Raw genomic sequence first — 19,576 nt, 5'->3', positions numbered from 1 at the left:
TTAGAGGCGCACACAACTGCAGATGGCAGAAAATAAATCTAATGTCAGTTATTGAGTGTTACATCGGTTAATTTTGGAATAGAAATCTTTTTTTTCTCCACTGGTTTTAATTAGTGATGACGAGATTAACCCTCACGAAGCACTGAAACGTACATTTTTGCTTGTACGCGAAGCGTCCAACGTCACCACTACGTCATCAACACGCGCCTCGATACGCACTTCACGGAAATCATCCTTGATAACTCGATGATAACTTTGTACGCTGGACACAGTGGGATACATCACTGGAGATAATGTTGAGTTAACGTTAAAGATGTGGATGAAAGACTCGTCTGATCGGTTTGAATATTTGCAAACTCTGGTCACTGAATTTCAGGACACCGACAGTGATGGTGTGTTCGGTTACAGGTTTATTTTTCATCATTATATGACTTGTTTAACTGCAACTTAATCTGGTTGTAAGATTCCAGGGTCCTATGATGGTAGTGTGTGTATACAAAAATTGCTTATCATTCGTATCAGGTAATGCAATCATTTTCTTATAGAAGACCACTTTTCGTGTGTTCGTTTTATCATCTAAAGGTAATTTAAATGGTTGTTTTATTTAGTTGTAGTATTTTCACTTCACCTCAAGTCGATCATGCCAGAAAACAAATCCAACTAGTTATTTCCCTCTGGTGGACAAAGTATACGCCACCGTTTGTAAACATTCCAAACTACAGAGCAAAATTGAGATTTTATGCTCTGCAATCCCATAACAGTATATTATGTTTGTCTTACGTATAACTACCATTTTCCTGGAGTTCAGTGTTTGTACAACTATATAAGGACATGCTTTCTTTCTTTAATCAGAGGCAAAGGAGCAAGTGTTGGCTAACCTGGCAAACTTTGCATATGACCCAAAGAACTTGGACTATCTGAGAGAGCTGCAAGTGACCGACCTCTTCTTGGACATGCTTACTGAGGAGAATGAGAATTTTGTAGAGTTTGGGATGGGTAAGTATCATACTATCAAAAACACAATAAGTTATAACTTATCTGAAATTGCTTATATATTATTTATTTGTGAAACTACTGTCTCCTTCTCTAAAATGTGATTTTTCTTGTCTTCTGTTGTGTTGATATCAGGAGGCCTGTGTAACCTGAGTATGGACCCTCAATGCAAAGACATTATCCTTCAGAGCAATGGGATGAGCTTGGTCACAAACTGTTTGTCGAGCCGCAGGGAAGAAACTGTCCTGTCTGCCATCACGACACTCATGAACCTCACAATCTTCTCGCCACACTCTGAGATCACCGATACTGCAGTCCTGCAGTGCATGCTGCGTTTTTCCCTTGCAGAGAGTCCTCGTCTGCGCAACTTGGCCACTGTGTACTTGCAGGACTGCTGCACTAAGGAGCAGGTGGCCCAAGCTGAGCAGCAAATGCAGGGACAGCAGACAGCTATGGGTATACCTCTGCCAAAAGACTGAGGAACTGCTGACTTACTTATATGGGGAATTTTGTCTTGAATTCGATTGGTTTGTCAGAGTAGGAGACATATTTTACATGATATGGTCAAACATCCATGGGCAAATATTACACCCATATGTAATCGTTGAATGTCTCATTTAGATTTCATAACCATTCATAAGATTCCACTCTTCTAGTTTCAGAGTTTTCACCACAGGTTGAATTTTGTCTGTAGGAATTTGCTCCGAGTCAGACATTAGAGCATCGGTTAAATTCTTTCATGTTAAATGCAGAAAAACAGGATGTGCAGGATTCTGCCATGTTAAAAGTGGAAAGAAAAAAACTGAAAGTGATCCATTTTTGGTAGCATTCAGATTTCCTTTAATCGTCCACACACACACACACACACACACACACACACACACACACACACACACACACACACACACACACACACACACACACACACACACACACAAAAACGCAGAAAAGACCCTTAAGATCCATCACATTTGAAAGTAAAGGGGTTGACTAATATCACGAATCTGGTCAGACCCTGCCATTGACGCTAGAGTAGAGCTCATTGTGAATGTGCAGCCTTTGAATATGAGTTTAAACTGTAGAAACAGCTGCTATTCTGTGTTTACCATTAAATACCTTGGTGGGATGTGTTTAAATAGTAAAATAGGTGTAGTTTTCCTTCGTACCACAAGAGGGAGACTGATTTTGATGTGCTATACCTGAACTATTAGAATCCGAATTCTGAATCAGAATCCTTTTATAATCCCCGAGGGGGAAATTCCTTTTTGTTACAGTCACTCCACAGTAGAACATACTGTAAGTAAAAAGTGAGACAAGAGTGGATAAATTAGAATTAAAAAGAGCAATGAGATTAGAGCTAAAATAATAGAATTGTATATATACTGTACATATGTACAGATACAAGTCAATACGGTTGAAGTTTTACTGTTTATTATAAATGGCACAAGAGCAGCATGTGAGCAATTTGAATTATTGGCCTCTAAATTGACTCCTTAAAAATTCTTTAACTTATAAGAACAGGCTCACCAGGTGATATCAATATCATCACCAATTTCCCCCCCAAATTTTTACATTCCTTTGGTTTTAAGATTGATTTCTTAAGACTCACCTTCAGTGTTAGAGCATGTTAAAGCCAGATTGGCACTCCCCATGAAAATGTCCTGTCAAGAAATTTTAAAACTAAACCCAAAATATGTCTAATAAAAATTGCAAAATAAACCTTGAGGTTCCACCTTAAGAGTCTGGAGCCCTGTTTGTTTTCTTGCGGCCATTCAAGAGCTATTTCTGGGTGAGTCCTTCAGGTCTAGACAGAAGATGACATCTGATCCAGTAGAACTGCTTCAGTTGGACTGCAGATGTAGCCTGGTCAGACTTGAGAGGAAATTCTTTACAGATTTTGAGTGTGTGTCTTTAATATTCACTCATTTTAAAGACCACACAGTTTCCATTTTCACCTTCTCTGTCTGTGTTTAAGAGTGTATTTATTACTAGATGACATTCCAAAGGCTTAAAATTTGTGGACCTGCCACTAAGGTCAATAAAAATACCTTCCTTCTTCACAAAAAAGAGAAACACCCATGTCTGGTTTTAATAAAGTGCAGCCAAGTTTACTTCAATTTGACGTGAAAATATAACTTGTTGGGCAGAACTATGGAGAATTAAGTGTCAAAGTTTAGGGAAGCAAATACTTGAAAGAGACGGAAAATGAATACAACGAAATCTAATCTGTTTGACTGGATTGTAGCAACAATGTTTAGTTAATAATAAAGATGTGGATGATTATTTACAAATCTGTTCACTAAATTCAGGACAAAGATGGTGTGTGCGGTCTCAGCTTTATCGTGATTCTATAAAATGGCTTTCATCCCTTTAATCGCAGTCTTCAGAAGGACACAGACCTACATTCTTCATTCAATTTTTTCCCTTCAGGCGCAGCATCTTCTCAGCTTCCTTCCTTAGTTCAAACTTTGTGACCTGAGATGAGGGGGAAAAAATCGTGTTGTGATTCAATAATTTTTATGACAAATCAACAAAAATAATCTAATCAATCCTGTTGAGATGAGCAGTGTCATGTTAAAAACTCTGAAATGATGGCCAACCATTATTTTTTTGGTTTTATTGTTGTATTGGGTTATTCAATTTAACACAATCAACAAAATGTACATTTCTGAAAATGTTGGCCCATCCATTTTTAATAATCATACATGCATCATATTTTAACTCCAGAATTAAAAGAAGTCTGCTCAAATGTTTTTCAGGGTTCGGTTCGCATCAACTGGAAAAATGCTGTTTTCAGACTAATGGCGATAAACTGAAGGTTTTTATTTGTAGCCACTTTGTTGATATTTTGTATCCAGCACATCCTGGAACAGTGAACACGGTTCACCAGGATAATCCCCCACACTGGAGGAGAGACTAATTTATCACAGGTTTACCACAGGCAGTAATTTTAGACCATTTTTAAAAGTTTTTTCTGTCTAGATGAACTTGAGAAACACTTACATAAACCTTGCTTGTAATTTAGACATTCATACGAACTCACAGGAGTTCAGTTAAAAAAACTGTTTATTTGGGGAATTACCTTCCCTGAAGCAGTGAACGGGTAACTGGTGACAAACAGTACATAGCGAGGAATCTGGAAGGGAGGTATCTGAAAGGAGCAGTTAATGAAGGAGAAATTGAGAAGAGTTGGACAAGAAGTTACAAACATTCCAGGTGACTATTAAACATTAGAAGAGAACTGTGTATCACCTTTCCCTTGCAGTGAGCTTTGATTTCCTCTTCGGTGCAGTCCTGTCCATCTACCAGTTTAATGCAAGCACAGAGCTCCTCACCCATACGTTGATCCTCCACTCCAACAACCTGATAGATAGAAGTAAAAAGGAATGCACTGCAGCTGTCGAGAAGGGGAAAGATAAAAACACATGGAAATAAAAATATCCCTTCCAAGCACTACAGCTATCCTTGAATCATAATGCTTGTCTGCTATATTTTTCCTGCAGAAAAACATAACTCGGTTTCAAGAGATTGTCCTTTGAAGCTCACGTGTACGTCCTGGACTTTGGGGTGTCCATTCAAGAACTGTTCAATGTCACTGGGGTAAATGTTCAATCCTCCTCTGATGATCATGTCTTTCAACCTGCCTCCGATTTCCAGGTAGCCATACGCATCCAGTCTGCCGACATCTCTGCATTTAACAGTGTTCCAAATAAATAATGTTGGAAATATTGACCGAGAGAGAACTACAAGTCACCCACTTTGTTAGACAAAGAGTGAAACAATGCACATATGCAGATCTTTATTCCATGAAGTACAGATTTTTCTGCTGTGTATTTTTTAAGGTCAGGTTCCTACTGAGTGATGATTCACCAGACAGAAGATATACAGCAACTGATGGCTTCCACTCACCCGGTTTTGTACCAGCCTGTTTTAGTAATGCTCTCTTCAGTTTTGGTTGGATCGTTCCAGTATCCCAACATCACATAAGGACTTCGAATCATAATCTCTCCTTTCTGCCCAAGAGGCAGCAGGTCTCCTGTTTCAGGGTCCACGATTTTAGCCTGCGGAACAATCGATTCATATATGTAAATCTTGTAGTTAGCATGTTTGTTTTGCAAAATGTAATTAAATACAGAATTCTTTTCTCAACTGCAGCACTTCCACCAATGAGGTCATATTTTTACTGGTTTTTGTTTGTTTGCCTGTTTGGTGTTATCATCATGGAGGAAAGCTGTGTTCTCTAGTATGACTGACTGTATTTGAACCTCTGAGTGGGGTATGATGATGCCAGTTTTCTCTCTCTTTCTTAGAAGGTTGTCATCGGGATGTCCAGTGAATACTCCAGGACAGCACTCTGTGGAGCCATATCCGATCTGTTAATCACACAAATGGAATGCCAGGAGGAGAGAAAGGATGAAGGACGGAAATGTCATTTTAAAAAGGGAGTTTGTGGTGTTGTGTTTCCTTTTATCTTTAATTGTTCAGCTTGGCACTGAAGTGATTTTTAAAATTATCTGTGAGAAACTCAGAGCTGCACAGTGAAATGGAATTTGTAGTCTCTTATTATGATATGGATAAGAAGTATATATAAATATAATAAAATAAGTAAAAATGTAGTTAATATAAGGATCACCGCATTATCACATATTTTTCACACGTATTAAACTTTATTCAGTGCGTATTGAGTTACTTTTTTGGCAAATGAATTACTTTTAAAAGACAAGACTGTGATTCTTTATTCTCCTAATTTTTAAAAAATAGATATAAAGTACAGAAGATTACCTGAAAGAAATCCAGATCCCAGAAATATTCCATTTATAGTAGAGACTTTTTTCATATTTGAATAAAAACTGAAAAAGAGAGAACTGCTGTCTGGTAAAACAATCATTTAGAAGGAAAACTGCTGGGCCAAAAAGACCTGACGGGCATTTTAGAGTGTATGGAGGAAAATCCAGGGAGGGGGTAATATTCCCAATAAAATGTTAGATTTGTTAAGTAACCTCTAGATTCCAGTTATGCTGGGTCCATCCATCCATCTTGCTGATGTAGCCAAAGCGCAACCATCTACTGAGCTGATCCAGACAACAAAATCTCACTGGACTTTTCAAACCTTCCATTTACTATTAAAAGCAGGTGTAATGAGCTCAACAAACTAAGCTTTGTTCTCATGGAAATAGACTTGTGTTACCCCATCTCTTCCAGTTGAAACCGAATAGCCACTATTACCTTGACACCTCAAAAGTTTGACTGAAAAAGACCACCGCATAAGACTACACTTTATTTCAATTCAAGGAATGCATGCAGGAATGTAAGGAGGTGTTTTAGTACAATTCTTATGACATGAAACGCTTTTTCCAGCCATATGGAAGCTATTACAGGTTATAAAACAGGAGATATGGCTCCTTTTCCCGCCACCGCAGACTGAAAAACAATTGCGATGTCTAGAGCTGTGCATGGATTAAACCTGACCTGATGTAGGGCTGTAAAACACTCACCCATCCTATGCATATTTTATCTTATAAATTGTTCTCACATGTGCATCATGCAGCAAGATGAACATCAGATTATCATTCCTCCAAACTTGCAGACAATGGCTAGGCAAAATCAGTGCTGCATCATCTGGCTCATTTAGGGTTAAACTCTCACAGACACTTGACTTCCTCTTGCAAACTTTTCACTCTAACACCCAGGCAAGCCCTCCTCATTTTTTTCCCCACGTAAATGTTATAAATAGTGCTGTGTTTTCTGTTGACTGGCCATCCTCTTCTGGCCACCTATGCTCAACGTTTGATTCAGTCTCTCTCCATCTGTTTCTCTCTCATCATACAGGCACACTTCAGTTTTTAACTTCTTCACAGCTGTTTTCTGTTTGCCTGTGATGTTCTAAAAGACTTTTATGTTAATTCGTGTTCTTAGCAAAGAAAATCATATTTAAAAGCTTGGCAGCATGCTTTGTGTGAACTGGTTGTTTCTGGGGACATGCCTTCTGGTCCTGCATCCTGCAGTGCAGGGAGCCCCGGGCCAGTGCCCCAACCTATGCCACTGCCACGGTGACCTTCAGCATGTCATCTGTGACAACGTTGGCCTGAAGAAGATCCCTCGGGTATCGGAGATCACCCGTTTGGTAAATTTACAAAGAAACAACCTGGGCAGTATACCAACAGGAGCCTTCAGTGAAAGCAAGGGGCTTATCTCACTGCACATGCAGTACTGTCAGCTCAGAGAGATCGGATCTCAGGCTTTCAAGGGACTGAAGAAGCTTGTCTACCTCTACCTGTCCAACAACGAGATCAGCAGCATCAAGCCTGGTGCCTTTGAGGACCTAACCGAGCTTACCTACCTCTATCTAGATGGGAACCAGATCAGTGACCTGGCAAAAGGCATATTCTCCCCGATGATCAACCTCTTTATACTGCAGCTTAATGACAACAAGCTGCGGGAACTTCGACCGGGAACCTTTGCAGGTGCCAAAGACTTGCGCTGGTTGCACATGAGTGGGAACGAGCTGACAAACCTACATCCAGGCTCTCTGGATGATGTGGAAAACCTTGCTATATTTCACTTGGACAGGAACAAGATGTCCACCTATCCCAGTGCGGCAATGAGCAAACTGAGAGTGGTAGAGGAACTCACACTGGGGAGAAACCCCATGAGGACCATCCCAGACAATGCCTTCCAGAGTTTTGGTCGCTACATGGAGAAATTATATCTGGACAACATGGGTCTGGAGAAGGTCAGTCTGATTTTAATGATTATTTATTTAACATATCAAGTTAATGTAACTTTAAACTTCAAATATTCTTCATAAAAAAAATCGCTAAATGCATTACACTGCTTTTAGATCACAGAGTAGGTTGAACAAAAGTTCCTGTCAGGAAAAGGAAACTTATTTAGACTTCATCAGCATATTTGCAGTTTTGAACTTGGGTGAAATATTGTTGTTGGCAGCCAATACAAGTTACATAACCAAATTACAGTTACATTAATTTTGTGACTGAATGCACAGTACGCAGTGGATATCTGTCAATAAATATTAATTTTCATCAGTTAGCAAATTTCCATACTCTTAAATCACTTTTTAAGTGGATGCATTCACTAAAAGCTCTGCGTTATACCACTGAGACCACATTTGCTTTATACTTAAGGTTAATTCAATATTTGGGCATGCATGCATCACAGTGTGGAGAAACCCAGAGGGGAAAAACTAAAATAACAGCCTCCTCATTCTGGTACTGTCTGAGAGCCAAATCTGGCAGTAGAAGAAGTGGAGAGAAGCCAACGAGATGAAATCAATTTCCAACCAAATTAAAGTATTTTTAGAGTGTTTTTGTTTGTTGGCCCATCGCCGAGCATGTCTGAGTCTAATTATTGCACAAATGTTATTTTCAGTAAGGTTTTTCTACTTTCACTGGGAAGGTCTTGTAAACAGGTCAGGAGGGGTTAGGGGACGAGTAAATAGAGGCAGGGTTTTCTAAAGTGCATGAAGAAAGTATTTTTAGCTTGCCATCGCCCCAGGTGAATGGACAATTGGGCCTTTTGCAAGCCTTCCTGGCAGAGGAGTGGCCCAAAGAGGGAGATGACAGAAAGAGTGAAAACACCTTAGCTGTGCTGGACGGTGTCCACCTTCACGTACTTCAACTCAGCTGCTTGTCCCTGTACGGTGGAAATTTCCAAACAGCTTCATCTCCTCTGGGCTCAAATAAAACCAGGCTTCAAAGCCGAACTTCTCTATTCATCTGCACATGTCTTCCTCCCAGAGGAGACGCATCGTGACATGACGTAGTTGGGTTCATCTAGCACCTCTCTGAAGTTTTTAGCACCCTGTAGATGCATATGAAGAAGAGGAAGGAAAAAAAGGAGTACGGCGACTGTCGGTGTTTACTAAAGTCTGGTGCAGAGGGATGAGAGGAGTCTTTCATGCCAGAACACTGGCGAGATTCCCTCAATGTGCATCCGTCTGCCTTCTGACAGACACAAGGATATGTGTTAAGAGGTGGTGAGGGCAGCACCTTTCTCTGTAGCCTGCCGCTCTAGTGTGTGTGAATTGGAGGGACATTTTCAAACGTTCTATTCACAAAACTCCGTGCCTTTTTACAGTTTTCCGATGGTGCTTTTACGGGTGTGACGGCAATCAAGTCACTGCATCTAGACAACAACAAGTTGAAGTCCCTTCCCAGAGGCTTTGAGTTCGGCACCATCACAAACCTCACTCTTTCTAACAATCCATGGAGCTGCACATGTCAGCTAGCCCCGCTGCGCAGGTAACAAATTCATCTGAAGCAATAGTTGGTTATCTTGTCATAATTTTTTAACAAGACAACTTTTCTGGTTTCAACCTGGGGAATAACCCTGTATAAATACTCCTTAGAGTACATGTGTCAAACTCAAGGACCAGGGGCCCAATGTGGCCCATCACATTATCCTATTGGCCCACGAGAGCATAAAAGGTCAGAGTGTCAAAAGTGTGCCTTGACCAAAAGCTACATTTCCCACGATGCAGTAATTAAGCCCATTTTAACTCTGACAAAAACGTTTTGAAAAAAGTTAATGTCCTTATTTGTGTTTAATGTTATTTATCTTTATTCAACTGCATAAAGTAGATTGATGGAATTATCAATAATTGATAATTCCATCTATCAATACATGGTTGATGGAACTATGTGGTTTTCGAAACGTGACAAATTAAAAGGATTTATGTTATAACAAAGCAACAAGCAAACATATTTTTTCTGTGCAACTGTAATGCTTGTAACTTGAATAAGTACAGTAATAAATTCAGAGTTATTTAACATTAAGGAGTAGTTACATTTATATTGCATAAATTGAGTTACATTTAGTTAGATTTATTAGTTACATCTGGCCCTTTGAGGACAGCCATTATGCTGATGTGACCCTCGGTGAAAATGAGTTTGACACGCATGCCTTAGAGCTTATATATGTCATACTATTCGTCTAAAACAGTGACAGCCTCTGCGTTTGTCTACCCTACAACTTGCAGCAATACCTAAAGGATGGGGCAAACTTTCTGCCCATTCTCTTTTGGTTTTAATGCAGGTGGATGGAATCTAGTCGCAATCGCCCAGATGCAGTGTGTGCTTCTCCACCTCAGCAGAGAGGCAAACAAGTTAGGGACAGCACCGCCTTCAGTGGCTGCAGAATCAAGCCAAAGAGACCCAAAAAGGGTGTGCGTCATTGAACCCACAGCTGCACAGGTAACTGATGCCAAACACGGCAAGAACATGGGGCGAAAAGACAAGGATCACCATTCTGTCATAATGACGTAAGGAAAATGTTACACGTTGACGTGAAGCAAAAAAAAAAAAATCATTAAGGATCTTGGTCATGTTTGAGAAATTAATTTGTTCATTATATAAATGACATATAGAGATTAGCTTAGCATAATGACTGGAATGGGGGGGCAGAAGGTAACGAAATCAGCTTGCCACAACCTCTAAAGCTCACTTATTCATACCATTGACCTCATTACCATGTATTTGCAATGAGGTCGATGGAAATGCTGGTGAACAAAAACATTGTCACAGACATCAAAGAATCATATTTTGCTATTTCTGCCATCAAACTATAATCTTTTAGTAACAATTTATACAAGTTTACTAATGAAGAGACAGCCAGTTGAACGGGTGAATGTAAAAATAAAACATTGTGTGCTCCGTAAGTGCTGCCACTTGTAACTAAGTTCAACTGATGTGACTAAGTTGTGACTACTGTATACAGTATGCCTAAGCAAATGATTTAACATCTTAATTGCGTGCTTAAGGTAACTTTCTGTTACCTTCTGACAGAACCAATCTCTGTTTCCTGTTTACTATGGGCTAAACTAAGATAAATTATGCTAACACTTTCCTGTCTGTACCTCCATCCTTGCTGTACAGTGTGCAGAAGTAAGCAGAAGATAAAATCACACCAATCTTGTGGATTTTCAACTGGAATTCTGTACAATGACTGCCCTTTGCATAATTTTGTTTTGCACTCTACGCCCCTCTGTGAACTTTTCCATATTGGCCTAAGCTGCAGAAGACCGAGTCCAGTTCATGGTATCTCTAGTTGGAAGGTAAACTATTTAATTTGGCTGATAATTTTTTCTCTTTCCCACAGGAGATGCTGAGGAGGAGCCTGTTCAGCTAAAAGGCTAGCCAGTGACCAAAAGCAACACTAACTCATTACACTTTAAGACTGTCAATTGGAATCCACAGAAAATTTATATATATATATATATATATATATATATATATATATATATATATATATATATATATATATATATATATATATATATATATATATATATATATATATATAATTTAAAAAAAATTTAAAATTTTTTTTCGAAATCAATCGATCAGACACCAAGTAAGATGATTGAGCATTTGCAGTCTGAGCATTTGCAGTCTGTGCACCTGATCTGATTCCTGTTTTAGGGATGTTAATGTTAATATTTCACTTCTATATATGAAATTGTTTTGAATAAGAATTCATTTTTAATTATTACATTCCAAAGTAGAAGTACTTAATCTTTGAACCCATGCCTATTAGTAAATATTAAGCACAAAAAGATAAGCCATAACCATATAGTGACTGATTAAAAAATGTAGCAGTTATTATCCAATATTGTTCCAATGTCATTATGATATCAAAATCATTTATTTAAATTGACCTGGCTTAACAGTTGTACGTTCTGTAAAATAATTATATTTTTACACACAATAACTTTAAGGTGTACATGACTGTTGTTATGGCATTAAAGCAACAGTCTTTGGAGCTTGGCAAATCAGTACAAGATAGTTACCTTTAAAAAAAGGAATGAACTGAATGGAACCCCGGCTTTCAGAAACTCTTTCGTGTAAACAGTGCATGATGCACCAGATATGTCACCAAATAAGATGAAGGCGAAAACGAACGCATTTTTCGAACAATAAGAAACGTCATAGCACTGTCCTGAAAGTCAAGTGATACCCCCTTGCCGACTGAGGAAACATTTGGAATAGTTTAAGTGACAACCATAACAGGTTTGTCAACACATAAATGTTGAATTTATCTGTCAGTGTGCTTTACCATATTTGGTGGTACTTAAAAAACACCAGGTATATTAATAAAAATGTATGCAATTATTACAATATTGTACAGGGTTTTGCATCTTTTTCTTTTATAATTTTCTTTTTATAATGTTTAACATCTGCTTAACACTTTGAATTAAAGAACACAAAAATAAAACAGCCATCTCAACAATGAGGATTGCTGACTCTCTTATGTTGCCAATGTCTTTACATTTCCTGGATATTTAAAGGTGGTTATTGATCTCTTTCAATAAATATTTTACATAATAAAGTTTTCTTGTTGTCCCCTTATTGAATTAAAACTGAATTGCATAACTGAATTGAGAGAATCCTCATCTGTTGAAATGCATGTATGTCTTGTAAATAACAAGACATAACAACAACAACCACTGAACATTCATATTTAAGATCCACTTACGATTAAGTCCTTAATTCCTGTCACAGAAACGACCTTCTTGATAATTTCTGATTGACAAGGGGCACCACCAATAATGCCTGCAACACAAAACCAACAGAACAGAAATTAACAACACTAAAGGAAAATCTCTTTTTAGTTGACACAAAAAAATGAAAAGAAAGAAATAAGCATGAAATCATTTTATTTAGATTGATTATTTATCCTTATAAAGGCAAAATAGGAGTCTTTCTTTCACCAATTTCAACTGATGACAAGTCATATTTAGCCAAGTCCGGATGATGGATTAAATCAACATACAGTGTGGGGCTGCCAGAAAGGAAGTTGCATCTGTGAGGGAAATGTTGAAAAAGAAAATTGACATATGAGAAACCTACAGGTAGCTTACACGCCTATGTTAACCAGTTGTAAACAAAAGGAGGTCAGCAGCAGTCACTAGTAGTATGAGAAATTTTGAGATATTGATCGAACTGGTAAGTTCTGAAAATGCTTTCAGATAAACTTTGCATTACTGTTGTGAGCTCCCTTGAGTTGTCTCCCAATGTCTTTTCTAGTTTGACAATAAATGTATAAACCTGGTTCCATAAATTACCTTTCACCCTGCAGAGCAGCCATGATCTTCTGCACGTCATACCCAGCAGAAGGTATGACTAAGGTGACACCATGCATGGCCATGCTTATCCCACCCATTATAGAACCAAAGCAGTGAAATATAGGCATAGACTTGCAGAAGCGAACGTTAGGCTGTAGGACAAAAACAGGTCAAACAATTGTGAATCATTATGCATTTGAAAATTCTATTCCAGTGGTAGTACGGTATGTAATTGCTTCCTATTGAGAACAGAATTAAGATCACAAGTATACGTTCTTTTTCAAACAGGAGGAAGTGGTATATTTTTCAAAATTTTTGTAATCCACTTTAGCGCTCTAATGTTTGGAGCACAGTGTGTGTGTTCCTGATAATGAAAACAACAATTAAGTATGTTAATTCAGACTCACCCTCCAGTCAAATCCCAGTCTTTTTCCAAAGAAGTAGGAATTGTTGACTATGTTGAAATGAGACAAAACGGCACCCTTTGAAGCCCCAGTTGTGCCCTGAGGAAAGATATTTGGACACTTACACGTATTTTACTACTCATACTGCTGTAGAACCAAGCATAATTCAAGATCTGCTTCAGGATGGAAGACATTGTGAGCTCTTGTAGCGGTTGCCACAGCGAATCTGTTGCCTCCATCTAACCCTGTCTTCTGCATCCTCTTCTCTCACACCAACTACCTTCATGTCCTCTTTCACTACATCCATAAACCTCCTCTTTGGTCTTCCTCTAGGCCTCCTGCCTGGCAGTTCAAAACTCAGCATCCTTCTACCAGTATATTCACTGTCTCTCCCCTGGACATGTCCAAACCATCTCAGTCTGGCCTCTCTGACTTTATCTCCAAAACCTCTAACATGTGCTGTCCCTCTGATGTACTCATTCCTGATCCTATCCAACCTGGTCACTCCCAAAGAGAACCTCAGCATCTTCATCTCTGCTACTTCCAGCTCTGTCTCCTGTCTTTTCCGCAGTGACACTGTCTCTAGACCAAACAACATCACCTTTCCTTTTATTTTAGCTGAAACTCCTCTATCACACATCACAATGTCATCTGCAAACATCATAGTCCATGGAGATTCCTGTCTAACCTCGTCTGTCAGCCTGTCCATCACCATAGCGAACAAGAAGGGGCTCAGAGCTGATCCCTGATGCAGTCCCACCTCCACCTTGAACTCCTCTGTCACACCTACAGCACACCTCACCACTGTCTTACAGTCCTCATACATGTCCTGCACTGCTCTAACATACTTCTCTGCCACTCCAGACTTACTCATACAATACCACAGTTTCTCTCATGAAAAAATACTGCTGCTGACAAATGCTCACTTCCGCCCTTAGTCTAACTTCAACTACTCTTTCCCATAACTTAATTCTATGGCTCATCAGCTTTATTCCTCTGTAGTTGTCACAACTCTGCCTCGACCGATTCGGTATGGAAGTCATATGATTTGATTTGGCAAAAGTTTTACGTCAGATGCCCTTCCTGACACAACCCTGTGTATTTATCTGGGCTTGGGACAGGCACAATAAGAGCTACAGATCAAAACCCAAAACAACCAGTTCCCAGACACCACACTAAACAGAGAAAAAGCAACAAATCAGAAAAATAGAAGTGCTTTGAGGAAGAAAAATTACAGCGACTATTAACAATTGTTACCCTCTTAACAGTAGTTACCGAAGTTAAGTAGATAACTAGTGGGTCTTCACAGGACAGTTTCTTCTGCAGATCCTGAAGCTGATGTATGTACTGGCTGCTGCCTGCCTCCATTACATCATCAAAATGGAACATTCCTAGTTGATGACTATCCAGAACAATCACAGAGCGTAGGTCTGGAAATCTGAGATAAAAACAAAAAAGAACAAACAATCCTTTTCATGTACTAGAAGAAGAAGAAGTACACTTATTTGATCGCCGCAGGGAAATTACATTATAAAACATTTAGGGACAGCGGGTAGCACCGTTTCCTCAAGGTAAGAAGGTCCTGGGTTCAAATCCACCCGAAGACCTGGAACTTTTCTGCGTTGTTTTTTAACCCTTATCTGCGTGTGTTCCTTCCAATGTCCTCTCACCATTGAAAACAAACCAAACACACACAAAAAAAGCCGAATTGATGATTAAAAAGTTAACTCAATGCCCATTTAAACCTACCATTCTACCACCTATTGGGTGGTAGAATGGTAGGTAAGTACTGCTCCACAAATAGCTGGTGAATCAGTGGTATAAATACTTGATTAATTGTGTGAACTTCTTATGCTGTTAGCAATCAAGCTAATGTAAAAAGTCAATGAACTGGCAAAATACCAACCTAACACAGGTAGTGAATTAACTAGTCTTGCAAGTAAAACCTGCACATCAACATATGTACTGTGGTAATGTCTAACATGATGTACTGAAACAATTTGCCCAAGGTGTAATTCATGTGTGACTGTAAAATAGAACCTCTGCTTAAAGCAGGGGTGTCAAAGTCATATAGACAAAAAAAATTTGCTACAAGCCGAGGGCAATATTTATTAAAACATACTGAAATGAACATGGCTCTGTCAGTATCTTCATGTGAAACCTTTTCAACAGGCAAACAGCAAAAAAGTGAATGTCCTTCAAAAACAAAATATGTTCCTTAATATCAACATAAATGCATAAATGAAATTGCATTGTGCATACACAATAATAATATTGTGCATGCACAATAATAATGCATTATCCTGCAAAAAAAAAATTATTGTGCTGCTCTATAATCCTACCAATCACGCCTTTCTAATAGTGAAATAAAAAGAAAAATCAAATCAGTTGTATCTTTTCTCTTATCTGCAATTTTCCCTGAGCCCATTCAACTGAAATAAATATGAAAAAATTTAACTGAATTTAAAACTGAACATACATTGCTGCTCAGTGATGCTCACTTGTTTGAGGCTGAGCCTGATATTTGATGGTGTCTTATCTTTCGGAAAAAGTTCATCAATGTCAGAGCGTCAGACTCTGAGCTGAGGAAATCCTCAGGATGGAGTGAAGGTATTTATCAGTCATTTATCAGTTTATCTGAAAATACACTTTGACTCCCACCTGACTTGAAACCCCCTGCTCTCAGCGCCCACCTTCCTTTTCGCCATTTCTGAGGAGGGGAGTAGGTAAATTCAACCTCCTCTCTAACTTGTTATAAACAATGAAACCAGAACCTGCTTGGTGGCTGCAGTGACTTCTGCTACCATTGCATTGTGGGGAATGTAGTTCTGGTGTGTGCAAAAGCGGGCCAATATAGCGGTCTGGTTGTAATAGTACAGTATTTTCCGCACACTGGATTATAAAGCACACTGGATTATAAGGCACATCTGCGGGACTACTGTATTCTGTCTGGGCTGCTGACCAGATAGGCAACAGCTGGGTTTAAGGTTACAAATGAGAGCTGAGAACTCATCTTCAATGACTTGACTCTTTTAAAACTTTTTTCATATACTGTATAAGGCGCATTGGATTATAAGGTGCACTGTTGGTTTTTGAAAAAATTAAAGGCTTTCAGGTGCGCCATATAGTGCGGAAAATACTGTAATTAAAAATCATCCAGCGGGCCATAAATAATTCATCTTGGGCCAGATCTGGCCAGCGGGCCTTGACTTTGACATATGTGGCTTAAAGGCTTTAATTATAAAAAACAAACTAAAGAATAAATTTGAACAAACTTGCCATGTTGCATTCATATATTAATTTTTACACTGGCTAATTACATAACCCTACAGTTTGAGTTAGGCCATGGAGATGTACCTTTCACTTTTAATGTTTCCTGGGCTGGAGGACTCAATCTCTGGACATATCTGTCTTAGCATCTCACAGTACTTCTGATTCTTAAACTGTGTGGTGCATGCTATGGCTTTACAGCCAGTCTGTGAAAAGATGTGCAAAAGATCCACATTATTGTGACACAACCTTAGTGTGTGATGGCAGTTCAAAACAGTTAAGTCACCCACCTTCTGCAAAAGAAACTCAACCTCCTGCTTTTGGTATGCTGTATTCACAGTTACCTGTTGGGTGGTAGAATGGTAGAAACACAATGAAGATGGAAAAGAAACTTGGAATTTTCTCTTGGTTTTCCACTGCAGTTTGGCATTTGCTTTCCAAAGACAGGTCCAGTTCTGCTTTATCAATGTTTTCACTGTGCCCCAACTTTGTTAGACTCAGGGTTGTAGCTGTCATTTTTGAGAATTCTGGTGCTTTAGTGAAAATATTAGCTACATAGGTGAGCTTATGGTAATGAAGGAACACATCAACCACTGCAATAAGTTAACCACCAGCTATAACTGACCAAAATAATGCCAGCTTTGGCTGCAGCAAACTGGAAGACGATCCAGTGATAAATGTTAGGCATCCAGATTCCAAGCCTGTCTCCTTTCGTCAATCCAAGTGCCAGGAGCCCGGCTGCAAGTTGATCCACCTGCATATAAGGGGATAAAAGCAGCTTAATGTGGACTGGAAATGAAGACACTGATTTCTAGCTCTGAAAATGCTGTGTGATGCTAAACAGATAGCATGTCTTCATCGGGTCAAAGGAGGATATTTATATTTTTCTCACATACAATCCATTGTCATTAGTCTGATGACTGCATAAATACCAAAATTTTATAAATATTCTGCTCATCCACCTTATAAAATTATTTACACAATATTAATGCATGAATACAACGTACATTTTCTTTTTTCTACTCAGAATTCCTTGTTAGGGTTGAAAATCTGGGACCCTTTATGCAAGAGAGTGACTGCCAACCCTAATTTGCTGTATGCTTCCAAAAACCAGTTTGAAAATAAGTTTGAAAAGAATGTAACTTTATTTTAGATGTACAGTATATACTATGCTTGTTAAAATTTCTTTAATGTGCTTCATTGCAGTTTTTCTGGCAGGAACACTCACTGCACACGTGCTACACTATGATACCCACATCCTGTTGGAGCTGTGCAAAGGTCTTGCGGATTCCCTCTTCAAAAAAGATTGCAGCCTCTTTATCAGGTGAGTGCTCTGTCATCCTCTGCAAGATCTCGCCCACTGTATAATACAGTAAAGATGAGGAAGATGTGCCATGGACATAGCTGGTAGTGAGAGTTGGAACAGTTGGAACGGAGTCCACATGAAGAGCACTGCAAGAAAACAGTGATTTTTTTCTCACACACTCATATGACTGTGATATATAAGGGTCTTCATATGGGAAAAAATAAAAATAATACTGTACCTGTATTAGATACTATGGGAAGATTACAGGGAAACTAGTTCCACTGGAAACGTAACGTGTTGCCACACATTGGGGAATTATCTTGTCATCAATCCAAAAAAAAAAAATCATGCCATACCTTCCAGCATTTTGCTTTCTCACAGCTAAGTTCAACCTTCATGTTCAGAACCAACAGCATGAGCCAGGAGCAAATATACAGTATTTTTTCCTCGCTTTCCCCCATTGGTGTTTAGAAAAAATAGTTATCTGAGTTACAGATAAGTGGAATAACAACACAAAATTTTTGTGTTAAATTTTAGATTACAAGGCACCCACCCACAGAGTACATATGGATTTGAGAAGTCAATTTCAAAACAAAAATTTTAAAAATGGAAATGAAAATCATCAAACATCAGAAGACAGTTTCAGTACAGTACATAATTGTGCAGCAAATTCTGTGAATGAATATAGATTTATGTTACACATAATATTTTAAGATATGCTCTGGAAAGCTATTGATTTTCTGTTCCCCACACCTTCAAAGCAGGTGCAGACATTTTTACAAAACCACGCATTCGAAAAGTCATGTTTTTTTGTGTGTAAAACTCACCAGCTTGCAGTAAGTACACCTGGATGAGGTGTCCATGGTCTCTGAAAAACTCTGTAAGTTTTGGAAAAAACATTTATTCTCGACAGAGACTGAAAACAGAGTGTTAAAATGGTCATATTTATGTGCAGCTGAAGATCCCTTTAGTGTGTTCCTGAGCTCCCTGTGCATTAAGTAGAGAATGCTGTGCACCTCATGACAAACACAAAATCAGGGAGGAACTTCTTTGTGTATAACAATGTTGACTGTATCTATTGACTTTGGTTCCACCTAGTGTTTACATATTTCTGGATGCCCTCCATACATCACACTGAAAAGACAAATAAACATCCTACATTCACAAAACATAGTTAATAACATGTAGATATAATACAATAAATTAATAAAAGTATGAATAATTCTTTGAGTGCAGTGTTTTATTGTACACATTTGGGATTGATATGCAGGTTTTGGTGAGGACGATGTTTAAGATTAAGCTAACACAACTCCACAATATTCTCGAGTTGTGTTAAACAGCAGTTCAATTTACCTCAGGAAAGTAGTGCCTCCCTGGGATGCGCTTCAAGAAAAATTTATGGCATCCCAAAAGTAATAACAGAATGTACAGTAGAATAGTACACAATGATTGAGTTTTGTCAGTAGTACAATATAAAAACTAAAATGTAAATTTTTATGTTTTTTATTAATAACATCATAG

At 38.6% G+C, this 19,576-nt stretch overlaps 3 protein-coding genes across 5 annotated transcripts; 2 read left to right on the top strand and 1 right to left on the bottom strand.

Annotated features, from left to right (window-relative positions):
* The first annotated feature begins 206 nt into the window (after window positions 1-206).
* Window positions 207-2,935, top strand: armc7 (armadillo repeat containing 7). The gene is made up of 3 exons (XM_068304669.1): window positions 207-392; window positions 853-996; window positions 1,129-2,935. The coding sequence occupies exons 1-3, from the start codon at window positions 314-316 to the stop codon at window positions 1,470-1,472; spliced, it is 567 nt and encodes a 188-aa protein (XP_068160770.1). The 5' UTR covers window positions 207-313; the 3' UTR covers window positions 1,473-2,935.
* Window positions 2,936-3,074: 139 nt separating this feature from the next.
* acsf2 (acyl-CoA synthetase family member 2) lies at window positions 3,075-19,081 on the bottom strand. Of its 3 annotated transcripts, none has more exons than XM_068304665.1 (16): window positions 18,883-19,015; window positions 18,006-18,201; window positions 17,375-17,503; window positions 17,040-17,093; window positions 16,837-16,955; window positions 14,737-14,917; window positions 13,483-13,578; window positions 13,076-13,227; window positions 12,722-12,813; window positions 12,487-12,563; window positions 5,259-5,366; window positions 4,903-5,054; window positions 4,540-4,681; window positions 4,246-4,356; window positions 4,076-4,144; window positions 3,075-3,468 (listed from the first exon to the last, which is right to left on the bottom strand). In XM_068304665.1, the coding sequence occupies exons 1-16, from the start codon at window positions 18,996-18,998 to the stop codon at window positions 3,406-3,408; spliced, it is 1,857 nt and encodes a 618-aa protein (XP_068160766.1). In that variant the 5' UTR covers window positions 18,999-19,015; the 3' UTR covers window positions 3,075-3,405. The 3 variants fall into 3 exon arrangements, 2 of the variants coding, with proteins under 2 accessions (XP_068160766.1, XP_068160767.1); XM_068304666.1 differs by having other exon boundaries at window positions 14,755-14,917; XR_011034000.1 differs by lacking the exon at window positions 3,075-3,468 and having other exon boundaries at window positions 4,246-4,390; window positions 18,883-19,081.
* Window positions 6,738-11,209, top strand: chad (chondroadherin). Its single transcript, XM_068304668.1, has 4 exons — window positions 6,738-7,726; window positions 9,091-9,254; window positions 10,048-10,205; window positions 11,110-11,209. Exons 1-3 carry the CDS (start codon window positions 6,941-6,943, stop codon window positions 10,187-10,189), a joined length of 1,092 nt encoding a protein of 363 aa, XP_068160769.1. The 5' UTR covers window positions 6,738-6,940; the 3' UTR covers window positions 10,190-10,205; window positions 11,110-11,209.
* Window positions 19,082-19,576: the final 495 nt, after the last annotated feature.

Source organism: Antennarius striatus, chromosome 21 (genome assembly GCF_040054535.1).
Source record: "Antennarius striatus isolate MH-2024 chromosome 21, ASM4005453v1, whole genome shotgun sequence".
Lineage (NCBI taxonomy): Eukaryota > Metazoa > Chordata > Actinopteri > Lophiiformes > Antennariidae > Antennarius > Antennarius striatus.
The sequence above is the reverse complement of the archived record's forward strand: the minus strand, read 5'-3'. Positions and strand labels throughout refer to the sequence as shown.

Bases quoted from the DNA above. Each gene is read 5' to 3' on its own strand.
- armc7 (XM_068304669.1), top strand. From the start codon at position 314: ATGTGGATGAAAGACTCGTCTGATCGGTTTGAATATTTGCAAACTCTG. The intron at 393-852 runs GTGTGTTCGGTT...TTCTTTAATCAG, and splicing joins TCAGGACACCGACAGTGATG to AGGCAAAGGAGCAAGTGTTG. The intron at 997-1,128 runs GTAAGTATCATA...TGTTGATATCAG, and splicing joins TTTTGTAGAGTTTGGGATGG to GAGGCCTGTGTAACCTGAGT.
- chad (XM_068304668.1), top strand. From the start codon at position 6,941: ATGCTTTGTGTGAACTGGTTGTTTCTGGGGACATGCCTTCTGGTCCTG. The intron at 7,727-9,090 runs GTCAGTCTGATT...GCCTTTTTACAG, and splicing joins ACAACATGGGTCTGGAGAAG to TTTTCCGATGGTGCTTTTAC. The intron at 9,255-10,047 runs GTAACAAATTCA...GTTTTAATGCAG, and splicing joins CAGCTAGCCCCGCTGCGCAG to GTGGATGGAATCTAGTCGCA.
- acsf2 (XM_068304665.1), bottom strand. From the start codon at position 18,998: ATGACCATTTTAACACTCTGTTTTCAGTCTCTGTCGAGAATAAATGTT. The intron at 13,579-14,736 runs GTAACAATTGTT...ATCTTTCCTCAG, and splicing joins CGGTAACTACTGTTAAGAGG to GGCACAACTGGGGCTTCAAA. The intron at 13,228-13,482 runs GTGAGTCTGAAT...TTTGTCCTACAG, and splicing joins GACTGGGATTTGACTGGAGG to CCTAACGTTCGCTTCTGCAA.